Raw genomic sequence first — 22874 nt, 5'->3', positions numbered from 1 at the left:
TCTTTTCATTTAGGTACTTTAAATATTATATGAGTTTTAAGAAAACTTGGTTTTAAAACGTTGGTGAGAATCTTTGTGGTGGTTTACTCTCTCTTCTTGGACGTTGTTGTAATAATTTTCCATCTGTGGCTTCTTGCATTCCTGGCAATCTATATTGTGAGTTGCCTGGAATTAAACTGCTGATTATTGGTGGTTGAACTCTAGTTTGCGTTTGCTTTATGCTTTGTCTTGGTTCTTGAACACAGTCCTGATTCTGGAATATTCTTTCTCTTTCTTCGTGTTCCTGGTCCAATGTGGCCTTTTGCGAGCACGCTTCTTGGGTTGGCTTTGCAGCTTGTGGTCTTTTTGTCGTGTTGTTCGATTGAGAAATTCCTGCTGATGGCTGTACCCTTATTACAGGGCTGTGTTGAGAAATTTGCCTGTGTTGCTGGTCTGTGTTTGTTAAGGCAATTTTTATAGTTGCAGCATGTTCGTTTGTGGTGTCTTGTGCCTGTGGTTGCGTATTTCTTTGTATTATTCTCTGTTGCTCTGTTGGTTCTGTGTCAGGTCGTAGATGAGCTCTAGTTCTTCGAAAGTCTTGGCCCATGTCGGTTCGTATGTGGTATGAGTCGGGCTCCTGGGCTTTCGCTTTTATTATTGCCTTTTTCCACATTCGTGGAGCCGTCTGGTATCTAACTCTCTGTCCCTCTGTTAGCGGTTGAAGTATAGTTCTGTGTTGGTAATGATTCTTCATGTGTCTGTGCGCTTGATCTAGACTTTGCTTGATTCTTTCCGTTGGATAATGAGGTTTCAGTGATTCGATATTGGTTGTCAGAGGTGTTCGTATGCGACGTCCCATCAACATTTCGGCTGGCGAGAATCCACTCTTCTTTGGAGTGGTTCTGTACTCCATCAAGACGTAATTTAGATCTTTGCCATCTTGCTGTGCTTTGATGTACAAATTTTTTATTGTTTGTATGGCCCTTTCCGACATGCCATTAGACGCGCCCAAAATCGGTGTGCGATTTTCTGTGGTAACGTAGTATGGACATTCTGGAAGGCAAGCCATTCCTGAGGTGCTTGGTAAGTGAGTGACGCCTTCTATCGCGATGGGGTGACCCGAGTATGACGAAACCGTATATAATGATGGTAGTAGTGGTGGTCGATAGGGAAGCGAGTCGTACATTTGACGTGTGATGATGTTAACTTGCGATCCAGTGTCGATTTTGAATGTATGTAATGTGTTATATAAGTAGACTTTTTCATACATTTCGTCAGTGACCAGTGCTTCTTGGGTGAGGTGGTCTGTGGAATCGCATGAAAGGTTTCTCTTGGGTTCTATTTGTTGCGCTTCATCCAATGTGAGTGGGGTCTCTTGTAATGGTTGTAAACTGAGACCATATAAGTACATGGTTGTGTCGTCTTCAAAATAATTTCCAGGGGACTCGTAGTCGATGCTATTGTAGGCGTGTTGTAAAGCAGTGTGGTCGTCTTCATGCCGAAGGTGGCGTGTCTGTGGTAAGGTGGCATGGGGGTATTCGCGTGTGTGAATTTCCGATACTGATCGGCATACTGCTGCCCAATGTCCTTTCTTGTGGCATTTTGCACATGTGGTGCCTCTGGCTGGGCAATATCGGGGGTTGTGGTGCGTGCCACAGTTTGTGCATGAGGATTGTCGTCGCTGTGCATTCTGCTGCATTGTTGGCCTAAATTGAGGCTGGTAGCGAGTTGAAGACTGTTGGATCGATGGTGTTTGGTGCGCATGTACTCCTTCCTGTTGGGTTTGTCGTTGTGGTTGGTGTCCTGTTTGGTAGCTCCTATTTCTATCATGACGACGTTGTATCGCATCGATTGTCGGTGCACTTGATGGTAGGATTTGAGCTTGTGTGGTTGCCATTACTTGTGCTTGTGTGTTGGAGATTTCATGTGCTTTGCACATCGTTATCGCTGTTTCTAGGTCCAGTGCGTTGCCTTTGTTGAGCAGTAAGAGTCGTAACGGATCATCCTTAATGCCTGCAACGATCATCGTGCGAAGGAATGGGTCTTGGAACTTTTCCAGTTCGCATGCCTGAGCTTTCAATTTTAGGTCCGTGTAAAAATCATCAAAGGTTTGGTCTCGTTGTTGCCGCGCTGTGATGAAAGCAAATTGGTGGAATACGTCTGTAGTATACGGAGCATAATACGTATCAAAGGCTTGTAGAATTATTTGCAATGTTCGTGCATCACCAACTTCCGCAATCTCTAGGGTCTTGTAAATTCGTCTGCCGGCTGGGCCGATGATGTGTAAAAATGTTGCGACTTGTGTCGGTATTGTTTCTTTACCCAGTTTTGCTGCAGCTGCGAAGTATTCGAATTCCTCCTTATATTGTTTCCAGGCGGCGGCAGGATCCATTCCGGGTTCAAAAGCTTTAGGACTTATCATAGTTGCCATTGTGGATTGGGCCTTGGTTAGCTTGGGCCTTGGTTATTCTCAGTGCTGCCGTGACTTCGCTTTTTATTATTCCGCTGCTAGAGATTGCTTCAGCTTCTTTGAATTGTGGCGCATCCCACCTCTATCACCATGTTGTGTTATTGATTAGGCATTTTCTAGTTAAAAGTAGTTTACTTTATTTAGCTAACTTTACAAGCCCGTGTCATAATAGCGACTGCCGTTTCTTATCGCCTAGTCTTGTCGGCATGATGTATGAGGTCAGAGGTCACATGTTCCTGTTTGTTAGTTTTATCTCTGATAACCTTTGACCCCAATACAACATCCTTTCCTTTCCATTTAGTTATTATTACAATACAACACTTATAGTGAATACTTATGTTTGATATGTTTTATATGTAAAGACTTTTAAAGAATAACATTGTACTCTAAACCAAAATAAGAACTGTCGTAGAGCACGGCTTGTAATTGCTAAGAAATACTGTACAATTGTAAAGGCTATAGTAATGCATTTGAAAGGTTCGCTCGGGTTCGACGGATGGTTTTTGTTACTAGTGTGTTAAAAGGCCCTCTGGCTCTGTAAAGTCATAAAACTTAGGAGTGACGAATTCTAGGGATCGCTTGGTAACAATAATAGGGGGTAAAACTTGAACTTTGTGTTAAAACTAGCAGAAGCAAAGCATGAGTAGAACGTATTGGACTCTTGATGGAGAAAGAGCGCTTGTTACCATCGGGCAATATAGATCGCAAACCGACTCTGCCGAGAGAGGTTGTAAAAGAAAGACTTAGAAACTTTAGTTAAACGGACGTGTTTTCAAGGAAAATTATTGTAATGATATCTTGATTTAAGTATGATTTGATAAGACAATACAGTAATTAAAGAAAATATTGATGATTGCATTTGGAGCTTCTTCGTTATTGAAATAAAGACATACACATAAGTTAGGGATTTAGATCGGTGTTTCAGTCCGCCGATGTGATATCAGGAATTATCACAAACTCTTATGTTGGGATGGAAGTCGCAACAATCCCTCCAAAGGTTTAGCTCTTCATTTCCCGTTTTTCCCCCATCGGATGATTTTAATGTGTACAAGTATATCCTTATTGGATGTAAAATGTCGTCTGATTTACAGTATATTTGCTATGCTTTGTATACTGCTTTAATATTTCATAAATTTTAACTTCAGTATTTGTTCTTAAAAAAAGAAACATTTCCATATCTGGGTAAGTAAGTTTGTAAGTAGTCCTCCTCGGAGAGGTAATATTTTGGTTTTCCCAACTTGTTTTCCTTCAGGTCATAGTGATGCCATCAAACTGGCGAACAAGCTCGGCAAGACGAAATTATTGATATATCGAAACTGAGTTTTCGTGATTTTTCATTGGATTTTAAAAATTGAAACTTTGGTTCAATTATATTAAAAACATGATATTTTGAAAGTAGAGACTAGAAAGTGTAATATAATACCACTTTCGAGGTAAAATATGATTTTAAATTGTAAATTCGCATTCCTTCTAAGTCTTTAAGGATTTAAATTAGCTGTGATGGTTTGAACCTTTCATATAACTTCAATATATGGATTACTATCCTTCGACTATAACTGCAATGCATAATACTCTCCACAAGTGTGGGTGTGCATTACAAGCCTATTATATCGGCATGGTCCATGCGACATATATTGGACTACTATACATTGGGATTCTGTTCAACCAAACCTAACCTGATCTGACACTCAGGTTAATTGCCTCTGCTGCATGGGTTGACAAAGTTCTACGTTTAGCCGTCTAAGTGTGTCACATGGCAAAGCTATTTGAAAATGACCGGTTTTGCTTAACTTTCCTACCCAGGAGTTATTAATCTGAGCCTGAACTAACCAAACCTAACCTTAGCTGGCCTTACCTGACCTAATACAATTGAGGTTTCAAATAACCAAATTTAACTTGACCTAATTAACCTTATCACACCTAGTACTATTTGAGTTCAAATAACCCAACCTAGACCGTAATAAGCCACTAACGTTTTTCGCATACCGGTTGAACTTCTGTAAGGGTACACCGAGTTCACGAGAACTGCTGTAGTAACTGAAATAATGGGTGACTAGCGTTTACGGAAACAGCTATTTAGGGAACCGCGGTTATGAAGACCACTATTATGGGGTAGAACTTAGAAGACCAGCCAGCTTTACCAGAGCCCCATGTTAAAAAACGACTAGCAAAAGCGCCCCTAATGCCAACTTTCGCTTTTAAGTGCGCTACCAACCCAGTTTTCCTCGAAATGCTTTTTCTATGGGTTAAAAATTCGGAAGTGGACTCGGCGGTGAAATTAAATTTCTAGGAAAACCTAAGTCTTGGTCCAACGACGCCACTAAATTTTAACGTAAACTAAACTTCCTTCAGACCAAGGCTTAACTCTAAACGGCGCATTTCTCCGCCTTAAAAAGAACTCCAACTTTGAATGTCAAATAACGAACGGGAAATTGTGACATAGGTCTCAAAATATAAAATAGAACTTACTTGACTTCTCATTTAAAATTCGGCCACGACAAAAAGTCGGTAAATATATTTGAAATGCGGTAAAACCGAGTCCCCTTCCGAATTTTTATCCCATAGAAAAAGCATTACGAGTAAAACTGGGTTGGTAGCGTACCTAACGGCGAAAGTTGGAACTAGGGGCGCTTTTGCTAGTCGTTTTTTAACATGGGGCTCGGGTAAAGCTGGCTGGCCTTCTACCGCCGAAAGAAGGTTATCTAAGTTGGCCATGTATGCCGTAAGCTCATACGGGAACCGCTCAAATGAGAGCTTAGCCCTTTAAGAGCATTGCTTCGACCGTTGTCTTCCGCAAATAGTCTTTTGCCAAAGTGCCTAAACCTAAAACCTTCTACATGTTCTTACTATTTTATCCAAGCATCGGCGACTGGGTGCTGAAATCCTCTTCTCATCATTATTGACATTGAGTCAAAAACGATATCTTCCTTAGACAATCGTGGGTTTAAATCTGGCCAACTGCACATGCCTAATAAAGCAAGCACTGCTAACATTGTGTCAAAATCCATTAAAATCGTTTTGGTCCGCAACACGTCTTCGATATCGATATCATCAGCGATATAAAGTGAATTTGTTCGACCAATATGCTTCCACACGTTTCTCCCAATATCTGTGTTGGATTCCTGAAATCCGCAATCATTATGGCTTTATGTGTTAATCCCAAATTGTCCTAGGGAGCACGACAACTGCCTAAAAGACATTTGGGTGACGACGACATGGGTTGGGACTTGGGAGCGCGACAAATTGAAGGGCTGGAAATTAGGTTTCCACAATTGGGAAAAATTAAAATTTTGGTGTGACAATGAAACCGACAGAGCGTCAATTGGGTGAATAGAACTTCTTTTTGTACGCCTAGAAATACATACGTCTTAAAAACCACAAAATTTGGTTGGTCTAAATTTAAATTTTGGTTTTTTGAGGTTAAGTCAGGTTTGGTTCAGTTAGGTCAGGTTATGTTTTCTCTTTCACCAAACCAGGGATAGATTTAATTTTAGAAGTAGAAATGGAGAACAGATGTGTGGGCGTACGTCAAAGTCCTGGACCCCCTTCCCCGGGACGGGGAGGGGTATGAAAGAAGAGGCGGGTCATAGCGACAGAGGTAAAAAGGAATTACGCATTTTTCGCCGTCACCGTGAGCAACGTCATCAAAACGTAGTTTAAGTGAGCCAATAAGATAATTTAAACTTTTCGTTACGTGTTGGAGGGAGGGACTCTATACTGGGCTATGAGTTGGACTGATGTAAATATTAACCGTTCTCCATTCCTACATCTAAAATTAAATCTATCCCTGACCAAACTTTGTTTTTTTTTAAATAAATGTACTTTTTAAAAAATTAAATTTGTATTCACCTAATTGAGTTTCAGTCGGTTTCATTGTCACCTAATTGTAGCACACCCAAGTTTAAATTATCCAAACTTTCGGACACTCAATTTTCTATCCTAAAAATTTGTTGCTCTCTCAATTGCCGGACAGTCGGATGCCCAAATGTATTTCAACGAGTTGTCGTAGACCCAGTGTCCTTAACGTAAATGAGGCTTACCAAAAAGAAACTGTGTTGTTGGGTGTTTTTCGCAACATAAGAGGGCATATCGGGTGTCTTCAGAATATCCTCCAAAGAATCGTAATAGTGTAAAGTATCTGGGAGAGAAGTACGAGATAACAATAGCAAGGAAAATCTACTTGTTATAAGATAAAACCCAATAATCCAGAACATGAAGATGAATTTCTTAAAATGACAGTTGCTGTCGAAGTGGTAGCCTATTCAAAAAGACCATGGTTAATTGTGTGTGGTGTTTGTTTGTTAATTGCTTTACGCTTTTTCTGGTGAAAAGCGTAAAGCTTTATTACTTACCTTGCAATAAGATCAATCCAACTAAAGAAATCATTAATTCAATGATAATTATGCTTTTGGATCTTCCCGAATTTTTGGTCATTAGGAAAATAGTTAGAGTGACTATCAGTATTGAAATAAGTGTCGCTATCCACACCTGTAAACACGTTTTGTTAATAAAAAAAACCACGGAAAATCAAGTGATTTTGCGTAGTGAAACATCCAGGAAGTACCTCCGAATGATTTTAAAATTCAAATTATATTCAGATTTTACGGATAATTTGTAATAAGCCCTCCGACCAGTCGCGTAACGCCCTGCCTTTTCGTTAACAAAATTCTCGTGGCACGCTCCATGTCTCGCGCCACGATTTACTTATCGGGCGCAAATTTTACCAAATCTCGCGACAAATTTCATTCGACACGGAGCGGGCCACGAAAATTTTGTTAATCAAAAGACAGGTTATGCGATAGGACACAGGTCTTTATTTCCAATTATCCTTAAAATCTGAACCTGATTTGAATTTAAAATCATTCGGAGCTGGTATTTCGTGAATGTTTCACTATGCAGACTGGTTTATAATTAGTGGAAGAATCGATAAAAAAATCACTTCATCCTCCCTTTAAGCATTGATGGATTTACCTGTACGTTGAAAATGATTATCGCGTCAAATTGGTGAGATTCACTTCTGATAGGACGACTAGACAATATTTTCACAGCGTGATTGTAAATTATTGGTGGGTATTCTACGTAGTCAAATTCCTTATGACCCATGTGGACAGGAGGTAGCGCGATATCTGATATCTGTAAATTAGTTTCTTTAACACATCTAATGCACATCTAGAATATTACTAAGCCCAGTTTATAGTAGAATCCAACATTGGAATAAGTGGAATTCAACATGGGGGAAAATTGAAAAAGCACAGGAAGAGTTGCCCCTTCCAAGTTTGGATTCTTCTATAGTCACCCAAAATTAAATCTTGAACAAGAAATGCATTAGTCTGGATCAGGAATACATAGAAATCGTCAACTTGAAATCTTAAACTTGCTGGAACTTAAGGGGAGGAGATATAGTAACCGTCACCCCTGACGTAACACCTATTTGAACTTAGAAGCCAAGTGACATTGACGTAGCTATTTGGGCCGAATCCGAATGTAAACAAGTTATCTTTGCGTTGTGTGAACGAGTCTACTTGAATAGCCAATGAAACGCCAGGAAAGAGAAGTGGGCGGTTTAACGTTTTAAACCCATCCCCTATACATTCAATCAGATGTTAGTATTCCAAGTAGAAGAAATGTATGTATTACTGTCTGGATTAGAAATTCTTAAAGCTATACGGTATACAACTATAAAATAATGTAACCACGCAACGTTTTCTATAGCTCTACTAGTATGTTTTGATTAATATGATATTACGTTTGCTGCTAAAAAATTCAATACGCCAGTTAGGTTTTTGTCTTCTTCTCCTTTGATTATGTATCCATATTCCAACATGTCCTCCGTGGTAAGAAAATTATCTTCTTTCAAACTACATTGACACGTAGAGTAATTTTTGACAATCAAAGTGAGTATTAGCTTGAAAAGAAACGGGTCTTACAACGAAAGAGAAGGACATTTTGAATTTATATTCGGTAACTCTTTGTAAGGTTTTACGAAAGATTTGCTCCATTCGTAAGATTTTGCGAAGGATTTGCTCAATTCGTAAGATTTTGCGAAAAATTTGCTCAATTGGTAAGATTTTGCGAAGGATTTACTCCATTCGTAAGATTTTGTGAAGGATTTGCTCCATTCGTAAGATTTTACGAGAGATTTGCTCCATTCGTAAGATTTAACAAAAGCTTTGCTCATTCGTAAGATTTTACAAAAGATTCGCTCCATTCGCAAGATTTTACAAAAGATTCACTCCATTGGTAAGATTTTTTGAAAAAGATTCGCTAACGTTATGTTTTGATAATTTCTCACCTCCAGTTTAAATGAGCAAATAGAGAGTTGTAGTATCCTCCGAAATATCCCTTGAAAATTACATTTCCTTCATTAACATCCCATTGGTGCCATATTGGAACCTGAAAATTGGTCATATGATGTAAACGCGTGAATTTAAAAAAAACTTTTTTAATACAAATCTCACTTCCGTTGAACAAATACGAGGCCACTTGCTTGCCATATTTTCCCCACAATGTTATAATCAACGTATAATGATAATAACAAGAACTTACAGTTGAATCTGTGATTTTACTAAAAATTTTAAAGACATATTAATAACTATGGTCATTTTCAGTTTCGCTGGTGTATTATTGTTGGCCAAGCTTTAAGCGATGCTAACCCAATAATAATAAGTTTGTTGTTGTCACTGTCAAAAAAACGCTGGACTTTAACCTACCCCAGGACTTAAAAGTGCCTTTGCCATTAAGTCACATCGTCGTGATTGGCGCGCGACTAAAAGATCGATTAACAATGAGATTACCAGTTCTAAAACGTAAGGACCTTTGTTCATACGCAACAATAAATTCACATGGTAACTTAAAGTGTTAGTGACATAATTTTTGTCATCCACAAACTTAAAATGTGAAAAAATCCTTGAAAAATCTAGTTTATTATGATATGTTTACTTTTTTATTTGGTTTCGAAGCAATTTATAAAATTGCAATCAAAGTATTGTGTTTGGAATAGGCCTAGTTAAACTTTTGTTTCCCTTGATGACGCAGTAAGGAGAAATTTTCTCCCTAGATGTCGCCCACGTGACGCCTGTTAGTGTAGTGTCGCCGCGTTAAGCCTATTTTATTCAGATTCGTGCGGCATTAGTAGACTGCGCGCTCGCGCCTGGCTTTTGGGCGAGATGCCGTGAGTGACGTATCAAGGAGAAAAACCCGCCAAAAATCTTCTCCGCAAATTTGCTTCCCCCCCCCTCAAATTTCAAGTTTTCAAAGTGTTTTTTCTGTGTTTTCCCTCATATTTAAATATTTATCAAGCATATTTTAGGAATCAGAAGAGTTTAAACTCTCAACGGTTAACGGTAATAGTTAGTATAGGGCGCTGTCGGTTAGCTGTGGCATAGGGGCTAGCCACCACCCCTCTATGCATTGTAAAGGCGTTAGATAAGTGGCAATAAGTCGCAAGATGACTTGGTCCAAGTAGCTAGCTGAACTTTAAAAAAAAAAAAACTAAGGTTTTCGTTAGATTTAAGATAATTTTTAAACCACGTCGCTATTCCTTTAACTATGGATTAGAAAATATTCAATATATTTCCTGAAGTAAACTTACCTTGCTTGTTAAAGGTATAGACAATTCAATTAATCACATGCAGAGAAACTAATACATAGGCCGCCCTCTTACGTTATTTCCCTCGCGTCAAGTGGGAACGTCTAAACGGGGCCCGAGGTCAATACACGTTGAAGACTAGCCAACTCGCACTGCCTCTAGCACGTGCTTGGGAAATAACTATGGATGAACTGGTACCGATATGGTATCGGTAACGACACCGGTACTCGGGGTTTCCCGATAGTATCGGATCGGTTGGTTTAATGCGATACTGAACCGATACTCGTTTAAAATGCTCGTTAGATGGCGCTTCTTGACATTTTTGGTGCTTTTAGTAATGTATTGGTAGTGATAATATCTCATTTCTATGAATGTCAATCGTGATGATTTCTCATTTATACGAAAAGTTCCTGAATCTAATTTATCTAATAACCAATAAGCAAAAATAGCTATAAAACTGATGATAAAAATAAAAATAAATATTTTATATGTTACTATATTATTAAATAACAAAAAAAAAACAGAAGTTAGTTTTGACAATATTTTTTAAGTTTTGAATTAGTTTCATTTATTTCTTTCAGTAATTCAATGATAAATCACTAACATTTACTAGAAGTATAAGGATAACAGGGTCTCTCAGCATATAGTAGTTAAAAAAGCCAAGCCGTGATTTTATTTTGGAAATACCTCTAAACATTGCACTTAGCAGTATAATTCATGAAAGTAATCTTTAAATATTTCCTAGTATTTTTAATATATACTGTCATAATAAAAATATCGGTATCGGTTGAAGTATCGGGTTTTTGGATCTTAGTGAGTAAATTTCGGTATCGGTTCCTGCATCGGGTTAAGTCGAGTATCGGGCATCTCTAGAAATAACCCAAGACGTGACTTTCCCCGCCCCTATGGTGTTTACTTTGCTTCACCATTAAAATGCTAATTTCACCATCTTTTTATGGGCCTGCGAAGTTGTTATTTTATATCAATTGCGCACCTTTCCATGGATGAGGTTTTTTCCGCCCTTATTTACACCCTCTAATTTAAGCCAATGGTGTTCAAAACATAACTCTATTTTCACATTATTTGAACACCTTTTATATGGGCCTTGCAAAGGTGTTATTTTATATCAATTGCACACCTTTTCGAGGATGAGGTTTTTTCAGCCCTTTTTTACACCTTCTATTTAAGCCAATGGTGTTCGAAACATAACTCTATGTTCACATTATTTCTACACCTTTTATATTGGCCTTGCAAAGGTGTTATTTTATATCGTTTAGGTATCATTTGTTCGCCTTTTAATGAATGAGGCTTTTTCAACCCTTTTTCACACCGTTTATTTAAGCGAATGGTGTTTAAAAAATATCGCACTAATTCTATGCCATTTGAGCACCATTTAATGGGGTATTCGATAGGGTTATTTATATAATTAAGGTAACATTTGCAAACCTTTTAAAGAATTATGTTTTATAAACCCATTTCTACACCATTGGTTTAAGCTAATGGTGTTTTTAAAATATCGAACTATTTTCGTACTATTTCAGCACCTTGTCAAGGTTTACAAAGAGTGCACATTGTTTTAACACCATTATGGCACTATTAAACACCACATTTTTTACAGTGTACTCTTCGTCGACGAAATGGACCAGGAAAGATACGACAACGTCATACGCGCATGCGCCCTCCAACCGGATTTCAACCAGCTACCCGCTGACGACGAAACGGAGATCGGAGAAAGAGTACGTATTATCATAAGCAGATAATCTTTGTCTCTGTGTCCATCATAAGGTCCTTGGTTAAACTCTATCTTGCCCCCTTCCTTTTCATCAGCTCTTAAGAGAAATCGGGCGGCAAAAATACATGATGTTTACCAGTCCATCAAGCGACCTTCCCAAAATTCACAATAGTAACCGTAGAAAGGATTAGAGATAATTTTAACTATTAGACAATTTTTTGAAATGGAAAAAGTCCATCAGTTAGCATTACATGTGAATATGGAAATCCTCTGCAACGTCTATTTATGCAGGGACGAGTACAAAAGGAGATGAATTGTACGCGCTTTTTAGAATGACAACCGTAAATCAGAACTTCCACAACGGGAGAAACGGAAAACTAAAAATTGCACTACATACTGCCCTCTTGAGAATCTTGATAAGGGAAAAAACGTCCGTTGTATATAGTTGGGATATCTGTACAAAATACTGTTGAAAATAGTAAAAATGTTGAAGAGAGGGCGCAGGATAGTAAGTCAATATAGAAATCCACGACACAAGACGAAACCAAAATGACCCAATTCGTTACTATTTCTCTCTCTGTGCGAGTTTAGGCTTGCATTGTTGAAAACTACTTCACATCACAATACTTATCCTTTTCTACTCCTCCCTGATTCATGGCACTGACATTTTATGACGGTTCGGTTCTTAAAAAAAGAGAAGGGTTGTTATTCTTCCTGGCTTCTTAAAGACGTTTAGAAATATGATCAAACGCTCGTGATTCATATGTAGTAACGCCGAGAGTAACGCTAGAGCAGCTTAACATATAATGTCGCTTTCACGCGAAGCTGTGGGATTAGACAAAAAACATAATGCGCTGCACTCCAAAAACCGGGCGTTGCGACGTTTCATTCATAGTTCCATAGATGGCTGCTTTCGTTAGTAATGTGTTGGTTTACTAATTTTCCATGACAGGGTATCAACTTGAGTGGTGGTCAGAAGCAAAGGGTCAACGTGGCTAGAGCCATTTATCGCGATTTATGAATTTTAATATAAATGAAATTTTTTTAGTACGTTAAAAGTCAAACTGAAGAGATTTCATCTTGCATCCCAAGGAAAAGTCTCACATGAATATGATGCAAAATTCATGACTAAAGAAACGCTCAAAGAAGGAAACGTATGTGCTCTTTAATATACGAGGAAAGTTTAGACCTTTCCTTCTTGAGAACTAAAACTCTCTACAATCATTTTACTTCGTGATAATGATATTGCACATTTGCAGATATCCGTATCACATTACAAACAATATTTTAAAGCCTACGGTATGACATGGTGTGTGATCTTCGAAGTAATAGCCACCAGTGGTGTTTTACTCAATTTTGCGTCAATGTACTGGCTGTCTCTGTGGTGCGCGGACTCAAAGGAAGATTTTAAAGTGAACCCGGTCTTGAAGGCAACCCGTATAGCGGTCTTAATCGTTCTTGGTCTAAGCCAAGCCATTGTGACATTTCTGACCGTAGCCGTGAACGTCTTTCGCTGTCTACGAGCTGTAAACTGTCTACATGGGAAAATGCTCGAGAGCGTATCTCGTTCTCCCATGTCCTTCTTCGACACGACCCCCCTTGGAAGGATACTCAATCGTTTCTCCCAAGACATCGACGCCCTCGACCAGCAATTACCTGGAACAATAAATCTAACCAATTGGGGATTGATATTTTTAGTTGTTTACCCGATAGGAACTTCAATATTTTTACCATTATTCATAATTCCCTGCATTGTTGTTGCCGTTGGATACCTTTCACTTCAGGTAGGAACTCGACTTCAGTCTGCTGTCATAAGTAACTATTCATTATCACTCTCAATTGTTAATTGTGGCGGTTAAACAAGAAATTCGTATCAAGTGAGGGATTGCCGTTCTCTCTCATATGTTAATTGTCGTGGTTAAACACGGAATTCTTATCTAGTTTGATATTTAATAATCTGGGAGTCGGTTGTTCTGGTCAGAGCTTGGCGCTCTTCAAATGACACTATTGAATAAATCATGAAAATTATTTCGTAAATTCTACGTGAAATGGTGCACAACGAAACCTTTGTGCTGAAAATGCTTAGCTTTTTTGCACTTTTTTTGTACAAAAAAGAGTCCAAATTAGTTCCAGTACCAGTCCCCAGTAGGGTTCCCATGATATACCTGGAACAATAAATCTAACCAATTGGGGATTGATATTTTTAGTTGTTTACCCGATAGGAACTTCAATATTTTTACCATTATTCATAATTCCCTGCATTGTTGTTGCCGTTGGATACCTTTCACTTCAGGTAGGAACTCGACTTCAGTCTGCTGTCATAAGTAACTATTCATTATCACTCTCAATTGTTAATTGTGGCGGTTAAACAAGAAATTCGTATCGAGTGAGGGATTGCCGTTCTCTCTCATATGTTAATTGTCGTGGTTAAACACGGAATTCTTATCTAGTTTGATATTTAATAATCTGGGAGTCGGTTGTTCTGGTCAGAGCTTGGCGCTCTTCAAATGACACTATTGAATAAATCATGAAAATTATTTCGTAAATTCTACGTGAAATGGTGCACAACGAAACCTTTGTGCTGAAAATGCTTAGCTTTTTTGCACTTTTTTTGTACAAAAAAGAGTCCAAATTAGTTCCAGTACCAGTCCCCAGTAGGGTTCCCATGATTGCTGGTCGAGGGCGTCGATGTCTTGGGAGAAACGATTGAGTATCCTTCCAAGGGGGGTCGTGTCGAAGAAGGACATGGGAGAACGAGATACGCTCTCGAGCATTTTCCCATGTAGACAGTTTACAGCTCGTAGACAGCGAAAGACGTTCACGGCTACGGTCAGAAATGTCACAATGGCTTGGCTTAGACCAAGAACGATTAAGACCGCTATACGGGTTGCCTTCAAGACCGGGTTCACTTTAAAATCTTCCTTTGAGTCCGCGCACCACAGAGACAGCCAGTACATTGACGCAAAATTGAGTAAAATACCACTGGTGGCTATTACTTCGAAGATCACACACCATGTCATACCGTAGGCTTTAAAATATTGTTTGTAATGTGATACGGATATCTGCAAATGTGCAATATCATTATCACGAAGTAAAATGATTGTAGAGAGTTTTAGTTCTCAAGAAGGAAAGGTCTAAACTTTCCTCGTATATTAAAGAGCACATACGTTTCCTTCTTTGAGCGTTTCTTTAGTCATGAATTTTGCATCATATTCATGTGAGACTTTTCCTTGGGATGCAAGATGAAATCTCTTCAGTTTGACTTTTAACGTACTAAAAAAATTTCATTTATATTAAAATTCATAAATCGCGATAAATGGCTCTAGCCACGTTGACCCTTTGCTTCTGACCACCACTCAAGTTGATACCCTGTCATGGAAAATTAGTAAACCAACACATTACTAACGAAAGCAGCCATCTATGGAACTATGAATGAAACGTCGCAACGCCCGGTTTTTGGAGTGCAGCGCATTATGTTTTTTGTCTAATCCCACAGCTTCGCGTGAAAGCGACATTATATGTTAAGCTGCTCTAGCGTTACTCTCGGCGTTACTACATATGAATCACGAGCGTTTGATCATATTTCTACACGTCTTTAAGAAGCCAGGAAGAATAACAACCCTTCTCTTTTTTTAAGAACCGAACCGTCATAAAATGTCAGTGCCATGAATCAGGGAGGAGTAGAAAAGGATAAGTATTGTGATGTGAAGTAGTTTTCAACAATGCAAGCCTAAACTCGCACAGAGAGAGAAATAGTAACGAATTGGGTCATTTTGGTTTCGTCTTGTGTCGTGGATTTCTATATTGACTTACTATCCTGCGCCCTCTCTTCAACATTTTTACTATTTTCAACAGTATTTTGTACAGATATCCCAACTATATACAACGGACGTTTTTTCCCTTATCAAGATTCTCAAGAGGGCAGTATGTAGTGCAATTTTTAGTTTTCCGTTTCTCCCGTTGTGGAAGTTCTGATTTACGGTTGTCATTCTAAAAAGCGCGTACAATTCATCTCCTTTTGTACTCGTCCCTGCATAAATAGACGTTGCAGAGGATTTCCATATTCACATGTAATGCTAACTGATGGACTTTTTCCATTTCAAAAAATTGTCTAATAGTTAAAATTATCTCTAATCCTTTCTACGGTTACTATTGTGAATTTTGGGAAGGTCGCTTGATGGACTGGTAAACATCATGTATTTTTGCCGCCCGATTTCTCTTAAGAGCTGATGAAAAGGAAGGGGGCAAGATAGAGTTTAACCAAGGACCTTATGATGGACACAGAGACAAAGATTATCTGCTTATGATAATACGTACTCTTTCTCCGATCTCCGTTTCGTCGTCAGCGGGTAGCTGGTTGAAATCCGGTTGGAGGGCGCATGCGCGTATGACGTTGTCGTATCTTTCCTGGTCCATTTCGTCGACGAAGAGTACACTGTAAAAAATGTGGTGTTTAATAGTGCCATAATGGTGTTAAAACAATGTGCACTCTTTGTACACCTTGACAAGGTGCTGAAATAGTACGAAAATAGTTCGATATTTTAAAAACACCATTAGCTTAAACCAATGGTGTAGAAATGGGTTTATAAAACATAATTCTTTAAAAGGTTTGCAAATGTTACCTTAATTATATAAATAACCCTATCGAATACCCCATTAAATGGTGCTCAAATGGCATAGAATTAGTGCGATATTTTTTAAACACCATTCGCTTAAATAAACGGTGTGAAAAAGGGTTGAAAAAGCCTCATTCATTAAAAGGCGAACAAATGATACCTAAACGATATAAAATAACACCTTTGCAAGGCCAATATAAAAGGTGTAGAAATAATGTGAACATAGAGTTATGTTTCGAACACCATTGGCTTAAATAGAAGGTGTAAAAAAGGGCTGAAAAAACCTCATCCTCGAAAAGGTGTGCAATTGATATAAAATAACACCTTTGCAAGGCCCATATAAAAGGTGTTCAAATAATGTGAAAATAGAGTTATGTTTTGAACACCATTGGCTTAAATTAGAGGGTGTAAATAAGGGCGGAAAAAACCTCATCCATGGAAAGGTGCGCAATTGATATAAAATAACAACTTCGCAGGCCCATAAAAAGATGGTGAAATTAGCATTTTAATGGTGAAGCAAAGTAAACACCATAGGGGCGGGGAAAGTCACGTCTTGGGTTATTTCTAGAGATGCCCGATACTCGACTTAACCCGATGCAGGAACCGATACCGAAATTTACTCACTAAGATCCAAAAACCCGATACTTCAACCGATACCGATATTTTTATTATGACAGTATATATTAAAAATACTAGGAAATATTTAAAGATTACTTTCATGAATTATACTGCTAAGTGCAATGTTTAGAGGTATTTCCAAAATAAAATCACGGCTTGGCTTTTTTAACTACTATATGCTGAGAGACCCTGTTATCCTTATACTTCTAGTAAATGTTAGTGATTTATCATTGAATTACTGAAAGAAATAAATGAAACTAATTCAAAACTTAAAAAATATTGTCAAAACTAACTTCTGTTTTTTTTTTGTTATTTAATAATATAGTAACATATAAAATATTTATTTTTATTTTTATCATCAGTTTTATAGCTATTTTTGCTTATTGGTTATTAGATAAATTAGATTCAGGAACTTTTCGTATAAATGAGAAATCATCACGATTGACATTCATAGAAATGAGATATTATCACTACCAATACATTACTAAAAGCACCAAAAATGTCAAGAAGCGCCATCTAACGAGCATTTTAAACGAGTATCGGTTCAGTATCGCATTAAACCAACCGATCCGATACTATCGGGAAACCCCGAGTACCGGTGTCGTTACCGATACCATATCGGTACCAGTTCATCCATAGTTATTTCCCAAGCACGTGCTAGAGGCAGTGCGAGTTGGCTAGTCTTCAACGTGTATTGACCTCGGGCCCCGTTTAGACGTTCCCACTTGACGCGAGGGAAATAACGTAAGAGGGCGGCCTATGTATTAGTTTCTCTGCATGTGATTAATTGAATTGTCTATACCTTTAACAAGCAAGGTAAGTTTACTTCAGGAAATATATTGAATATTTTCTAATCCATAGTTAAAGGAATAGCGACGTGGTTTAAAAATTATCTTAAATCTAACGAAAACCTTAGTTTTTTTTTTTTTAAAGTTCAGCTAGCTACTTGGACCAAGTCATCTTGCGACTTATTGCCACTTATCTAACGCCTTTACAATGCATAGAGGGGTGGTGGCTAGCCCCTATGCCACAGCTAACCGACAGCGCCCTATACTAACTATTACCGTTAACCGTTGAGAGTTTAAACTCTTCTGATTCCTAAAATATGCTTGATAAATATTTAAATATGAGGGAAAACACAGAAAAAACACTTTGAAAACTTGAAATTTGAGGGGGGGGGAAGCAAATTTGCGGAGAAGATTTTTGGCGGGTTTTTCTCCTTGATACGTCACTCACGGCATCTCGCCCAAAAGCCAGGCGCGAGCGCGCAGTCTACTAATGCCGCACGAATCTGAATAAAATAGGCTTAACGCGGCGACACTACACTAACAGGCGTCACGTGGGCGACATCTAGGGAGAAAATTTCTCCTTACTGCGTCATCAAGGGAAACAAAAGTTTAACTAGGCCTATTCCAAACACAATACTTTGATTGCAATTTTATAAATTGCTTCGAAACCAAATAAAAAAGTAAACATATCATAATAAACTAGATTTTTCAAGGATTTTTTCACATTTTAAGTTTGTGGATGACAAAAATTATGTCACTAACACTTTAAGTTACCATGTGAATTTATTGTTGCGTATGAACAAAGGTCCTTACGTTTTAGAACTGGTAATCTCATTGTTAATCGATCTTTTAGTCGCGCGCCAATCACGACGATGTGACTTAATGGCAAAGGCACTTTTAAGTCCTGGGGTAGGTTAAAGTCCAGCGTTTTTTTGACAGTGACAACAACAAACTTATTATTATTGGGTTAGCATCGCTTAAAGCTTGGCCAACAATAATACACCAGCGAAACTGAAAATGACCATAGTTATTAATATGTCTTTAAAATTTTTAGTAAAATCACAGATTCAACTGTAAGTTCTTGTTATTATCATTATACGTTGATTATAACATTGTGGGGAAAATATGGCAAGCAAGTGGCCTCGTATTTGTTCAACGGAAGTGAGATTTGTATTAAAAAAGTTTTTTTTAAATTCACGCGTTTACATCATATGACCAATTTTCAGGTTCCAATATGGCACCAATGGGATGTTAATGAAGGAAATGTAATTTTCAAGGGATATTTCGGAGGATACTACAACTCTCTATTTGCTCATTTAAACTGGAGGTGAGAAATTATCAAAACATAACGTTAGCGAATCTTTTTCAAAAAATCTTACCAATGGAGTGAATCTTTTGTACAATCTTGCGAATGGAGCGAATCTTTTGTAAAATCTTACGAATGAGCAAAGCTTTTGTTAAATCTTACGAATGGAGCAAATCTCTCGTAAAATCTTACGAATGGAGCAAATCCTTCACAAAATCTTACGAATGGAGTAAATCCTTCGCAAAATCTTACCAATTGAGCAAATTTTTCGCAAAATCTTACGAATGGAGCAAATCTTTCGTAAAACCTTACAAAGAGTTACCGAATATAAATTCAAAATGTCCTTCTCTTTCGTTGTAAGACCCGTTTCTTTTCAAGCTAATACTCACTTTGATTGTCAAAAATTACTCTACGTGTCAATGTAGTTTGAAAGAAGATAATTTTCTTACCACGGAGGACATGTTGGAATATGGATACATAATCAAAGGAGAAGAAGACAAAAACCTAACTGGCGTATTGAATTTTTTAGCAGCAAACGTAATATCATATTAATCAAAACATACTAGTAGAGCTATAGAAAACGTTGCGTGGTTACATTATTTTATAGTTGTATACCGTATAGCTTTAAGAATTTCTAATCCAGACAGTAATACATACATTTCTTCTACTTGGAATACTAACATCTGATTGAATGTATAGGGGATGGGTTTAAAACGTTAAACCGCACACTTCTCTTTCCTGGCGTTTCATTGGCTATTCAAGTAGACTCGTTCACACAACGCAAAGATAACTTGTTTACATTCGGATTCGGCCCAAATAGCTACGTCAATGTCACTTGGCTTCTAAGTTCAAATAGGTGTTACGTCAGGGGTGACGGTTACTATATCTCCTCCCCTTAAGTTCCAGCAAGTTTAAGATTTCAAGTTGACGATTTCTATGTATTCCTGATCCAGACTAATGCATTTCTTGTTCAAGATTTAATTTTGGGTGACTATAGAAGAATCCAAACTTGGAAGGGGCAACTCTTCCTGTGCTTTTTCAATTTTCCCCCATGTTGAATTCCACTTATTCCAATGTTGGATTCTACTATAAACTGGGCTTAGTAATATTCTAGATGTGCATTAGATGTGTTAAAGAAACTAATTTACAGATATCAGATATCGCGCTACCTCCTGTCCACATGGGTCATAAGGAATTTGACTACGTAGAATACCCACCAATAATTTACAATCACGCTGTGAAAATATTGTCTAGTCGTCCTATCAGAAGTGAATCTCACCAATTTGACGCGATAATCATTTTCAACGTACAGGTAAATCCATCAATGCTTAAAGGGAGGATGAAGTGATTTTTTTATCGATTCTTCCACTAATTATAAACCAGTCTGCATAGTGAAACATTCACGAAATACCAGCTCCGAATGATTTTAAATTCAAATCAGGTTCAGATTTTAAGGATAATTGGAAATAAAGACCTGTGTCCTATCGCATAACCTGTCTTTTGATTAACAAAATTTTCGTGGCCCGCTCCGTGTCGAATGAAATTTGTCGCGAGATTTGGTAAAATTTGCGCCCGATAAGTAAATCGTGGCGCGAGACATGGAGCGTGCCACGAGAATTTTGTTAACAAAAAGGCAGGGCGTTACGCGACTGGTCGGAGGGCTTATTACAAATTATCCGTAAAATCTGAATATAATTTGAATTTTAAAATCATTCGGAGGTACTTCCTGGATGTTTCACTACGCAAAATCACTTGATTTTCCGTGGTTTTTTTTATTAACAAAACGTGTTTACAGGTGTGGATAGCGACACTTATTTCAATACTGATAGTCACTCTAACTATTTTCCTAATGACCAAAAATTCGGGAAGATCCAAAAGCATAATTATCATTGAATTAATGATTTCTTTAGTTGGATTGATCTTATTGCAAGGTAAGTAATAAAGCTTTACGCTTTTCACCAGAAAAAGCGTAAAGCAATTAACAAACAAACACCACACACAATTAACCATGGTCTTTTTGAATAGGCTACCACTTCGACAGCAACTGTCATTTTAAGAAATTCATCTTCATGTTCTGGATTATTGGGTTTTATCTTATAACAAGTAGATTTTCCTTGCTATTGTTATCTCGTACTTCTCTCCCAGATACTTTACACTATTACGATTCTTTGGAGGATATTCTGAAGACACCCGATATGCCCTCTTATGTTGCGAAAAACACCCAACAACACAGTTTCTTTTTGGTAAGCCTCATTTACGTTAAGGACACTGGGTCTACGACAACTCGTTGAAATACATTTGGGCATCCGACTGTCCGGCAATTGAGAGAGCAACAAATTTTTAGGATAGAAAATTGAGTGTCCGAAAGTTTGGATAATTTAAACTTGGGTGTGCTACAATTAGGTGACAATGAAACCGACTGAAACTCAATTAGGTGAATACAAATTTAATTTTTTAAAAAGTACATTTATTTAAAAAAAAACAAAGTTTGGTCAGGGATAGATTTAATTTTAGATGTAGGAATGGAGAACGGTTAATATTTACATCAGTCCAACTCATAGCCCAGTATAGAGTCCCTCCCTCCAACACGTAACGAAAAGTTTAAATTATCTTATTGGCTCACTTAAACTACGTTTTGATGACGTTGCTCACGGTGACGGCGAAAAATGCGTAATTCCTTTTTACCTCTGTCGCTATGACCCGCCTCTTCTTTCATACCCCTCCCCGTCCCGGGGAAGGGGGTCCAGGACTTTGACGTACGCCCACACATCTGTTCTCCATTTCTACTTCTAAAATTAAATCTATCCCTGGTTTGGTGAAAGAGAAAACATAACCTGACCTAACTGAACCAAACCTGACTTAACCTCAAAAAACCAAAATTTAAATTTAGACCAACCAAATTTTGTGGTTTTTAAGACGTATGTATTTCTAGGCGTACAAAAAGAAGTTCTATTCACCCAATTGACGCTCTGTCGGTTTCATTGTCACACCAAAATTTTAATTTTTCCCAATTGTGGAAACCTAATTTCCAGCCCTTCAATTTGTCGCGCTCCCAAGTCCCAACCCATGTCGTCGTCACCCAAATGTCTTTTAGGCAGTTGTCGTGCTCCCTAGGACAATTTGGGATTAACACATAAAGCCATAATGATTGCGGATTTCAGGAATCCAACACAGATATTGGGAGAAACGTGTGGAAGCATATTGGTCGAACAAATTCACTTTATATCGCTGATGATATCGATATCGAAGACGTGTTGCGGACCAAAACGATTTTAATGGATTTTGACACAATGTTAGCAGTGCTTGCTTTATTAGGCATGTGCAGTTGGCCAGATTTAAACCCACGATTGTCTAAGGAAGATATCGTTTTTGACTCAATGTCAATAATGATGAGAAGAGGATTTCAGCACCCAGTCGCCGATGCTTGGATAAAATAGTAAGAACATGTAGAAGGTTTTAGGTTTAGGCACTTTGGCAAAAGACTATTTGCGGAAGACAACGGTCGAAGCAATGCTCTTAAAGGGCTAAGCTCTCATTTGAGCGGTTCCCGTATGAGCTTACGGCATACATGGCCAACTTAGATAACCTTCTTTCGGCGGTAGAAGGCCAGCCAGCTTTACCCGAGCCCCATGTTAAAAAACGACTAGCAAAAGCGCCCCTAGTTCCAACTTTCGCCGTTAGGTACGCTACCAACCCAGTTTTACTCGTAATGCTTTTTCTATGGGATAAAAATTCGGAAGGGGACTCGGTTTTACCGCATTTCAAATATATTTACCG

The 22874-nt window shown here is 38.1% G+C and overlaps 3 protein-coding genes across 3 annotated transcripts in view; 2 read left to right on the top strand and 1 right to left on the bottom strand.

Moving 5' to 3' along the window:
- LOC149651866 (unconventional myosin-Vb-like) overlaps positions 1 to 22874 on the top strand; it is a 419287-nt gene that overhangs the window by 123716 nt on the left and 272697 nt on the right. The gene's annotated exons all lie outside the window — the stretch shown is intronic.
- On the bottom strand, positions 5151 to 6650 carry LOC149651872 (uncharacterized). The gene is made up of 2 exons (XM_089847130.1): positions 6490 to 6650; positions 5151 to 5571 (listed from the first exon to the last, which is right to left on the bottom strand). Exons 1-2 carry the CDS (start codon positions 6535 to 6537, stop codon positions 5296 to 5298), a joined length of 324 nt encoding a protein of 107 aa, XP_089703256.1. The 5' UTR covers positions 6538 to 6650; the 3' UTR covers positions 5151 to 5295.
- Positions 21180 to 22679, top strand: LOC149651871 (uncharacterized). Its single transcript, XM_089847129.1, has 2 exons — positions 21180 to 21340; positions 22259 to 22679. The coding sequence occupies exons 1-2, from the start codon at positions 21293 to 21295 to the stop codon at positions 22532 to 22534; spliced, it is 324 nt and encodes a 107-aa protein (XP_089703255.1). The 5' UTR covers positions 21180 to 21292; the 3' UTR covers positions 22535 to 22679.

Source organism: Phalangium opilio, unplaced genomic scaffold, assembly GCF_054372755.1.
Source record: "Phalangium opilio isolate 3A_F unplaced genomic scaffold, DU_Popi_V2 ptg000082l_1, whole genome shotgun sequence".
In the NCBI taxonomy this organism is placed as follows: domain Eukaryota; kingdom Metazoa; phylum Arthropoda; class Arachnida; order Opiliones; family Phalangiidae; genus Phalangium; species Phalangium opilio.
This window is presented reverse-complemented; position numbering and strand designations above follow the sequence as displayed.

Bases quoted from the DNA above. Each gene is read 5' to 3' on its own strand.
- LOC149651872 (XM_089847130.1), bottom strand. From the start codon at position 6,537: ATGCCCTCTTATGTTGCGAAAAACACCCAACAACACAGTTTCTTTTTG. The intron at 5,572-6,489 runs GTAAGCCTCATT...TGCGGATTTCAG, and splicing joins AACAACACAGTTTCTTTTTG to GAATCCAACACAGATATTGG.
- LOC149651871 (XM_089847129.1), top strand. From the start codon at position 21,293: ATGCCCTCTTATGTTGCGAAAAACACCCAACAACACAGTTTCTTTTTG. The intron at 21,341-22,258 runs GTAAGCCTCATT...TGCGGATTTCAG, and splicing joins AACAACACAGTTTCTTTTTG to GAATCCAACACAGATATTGG.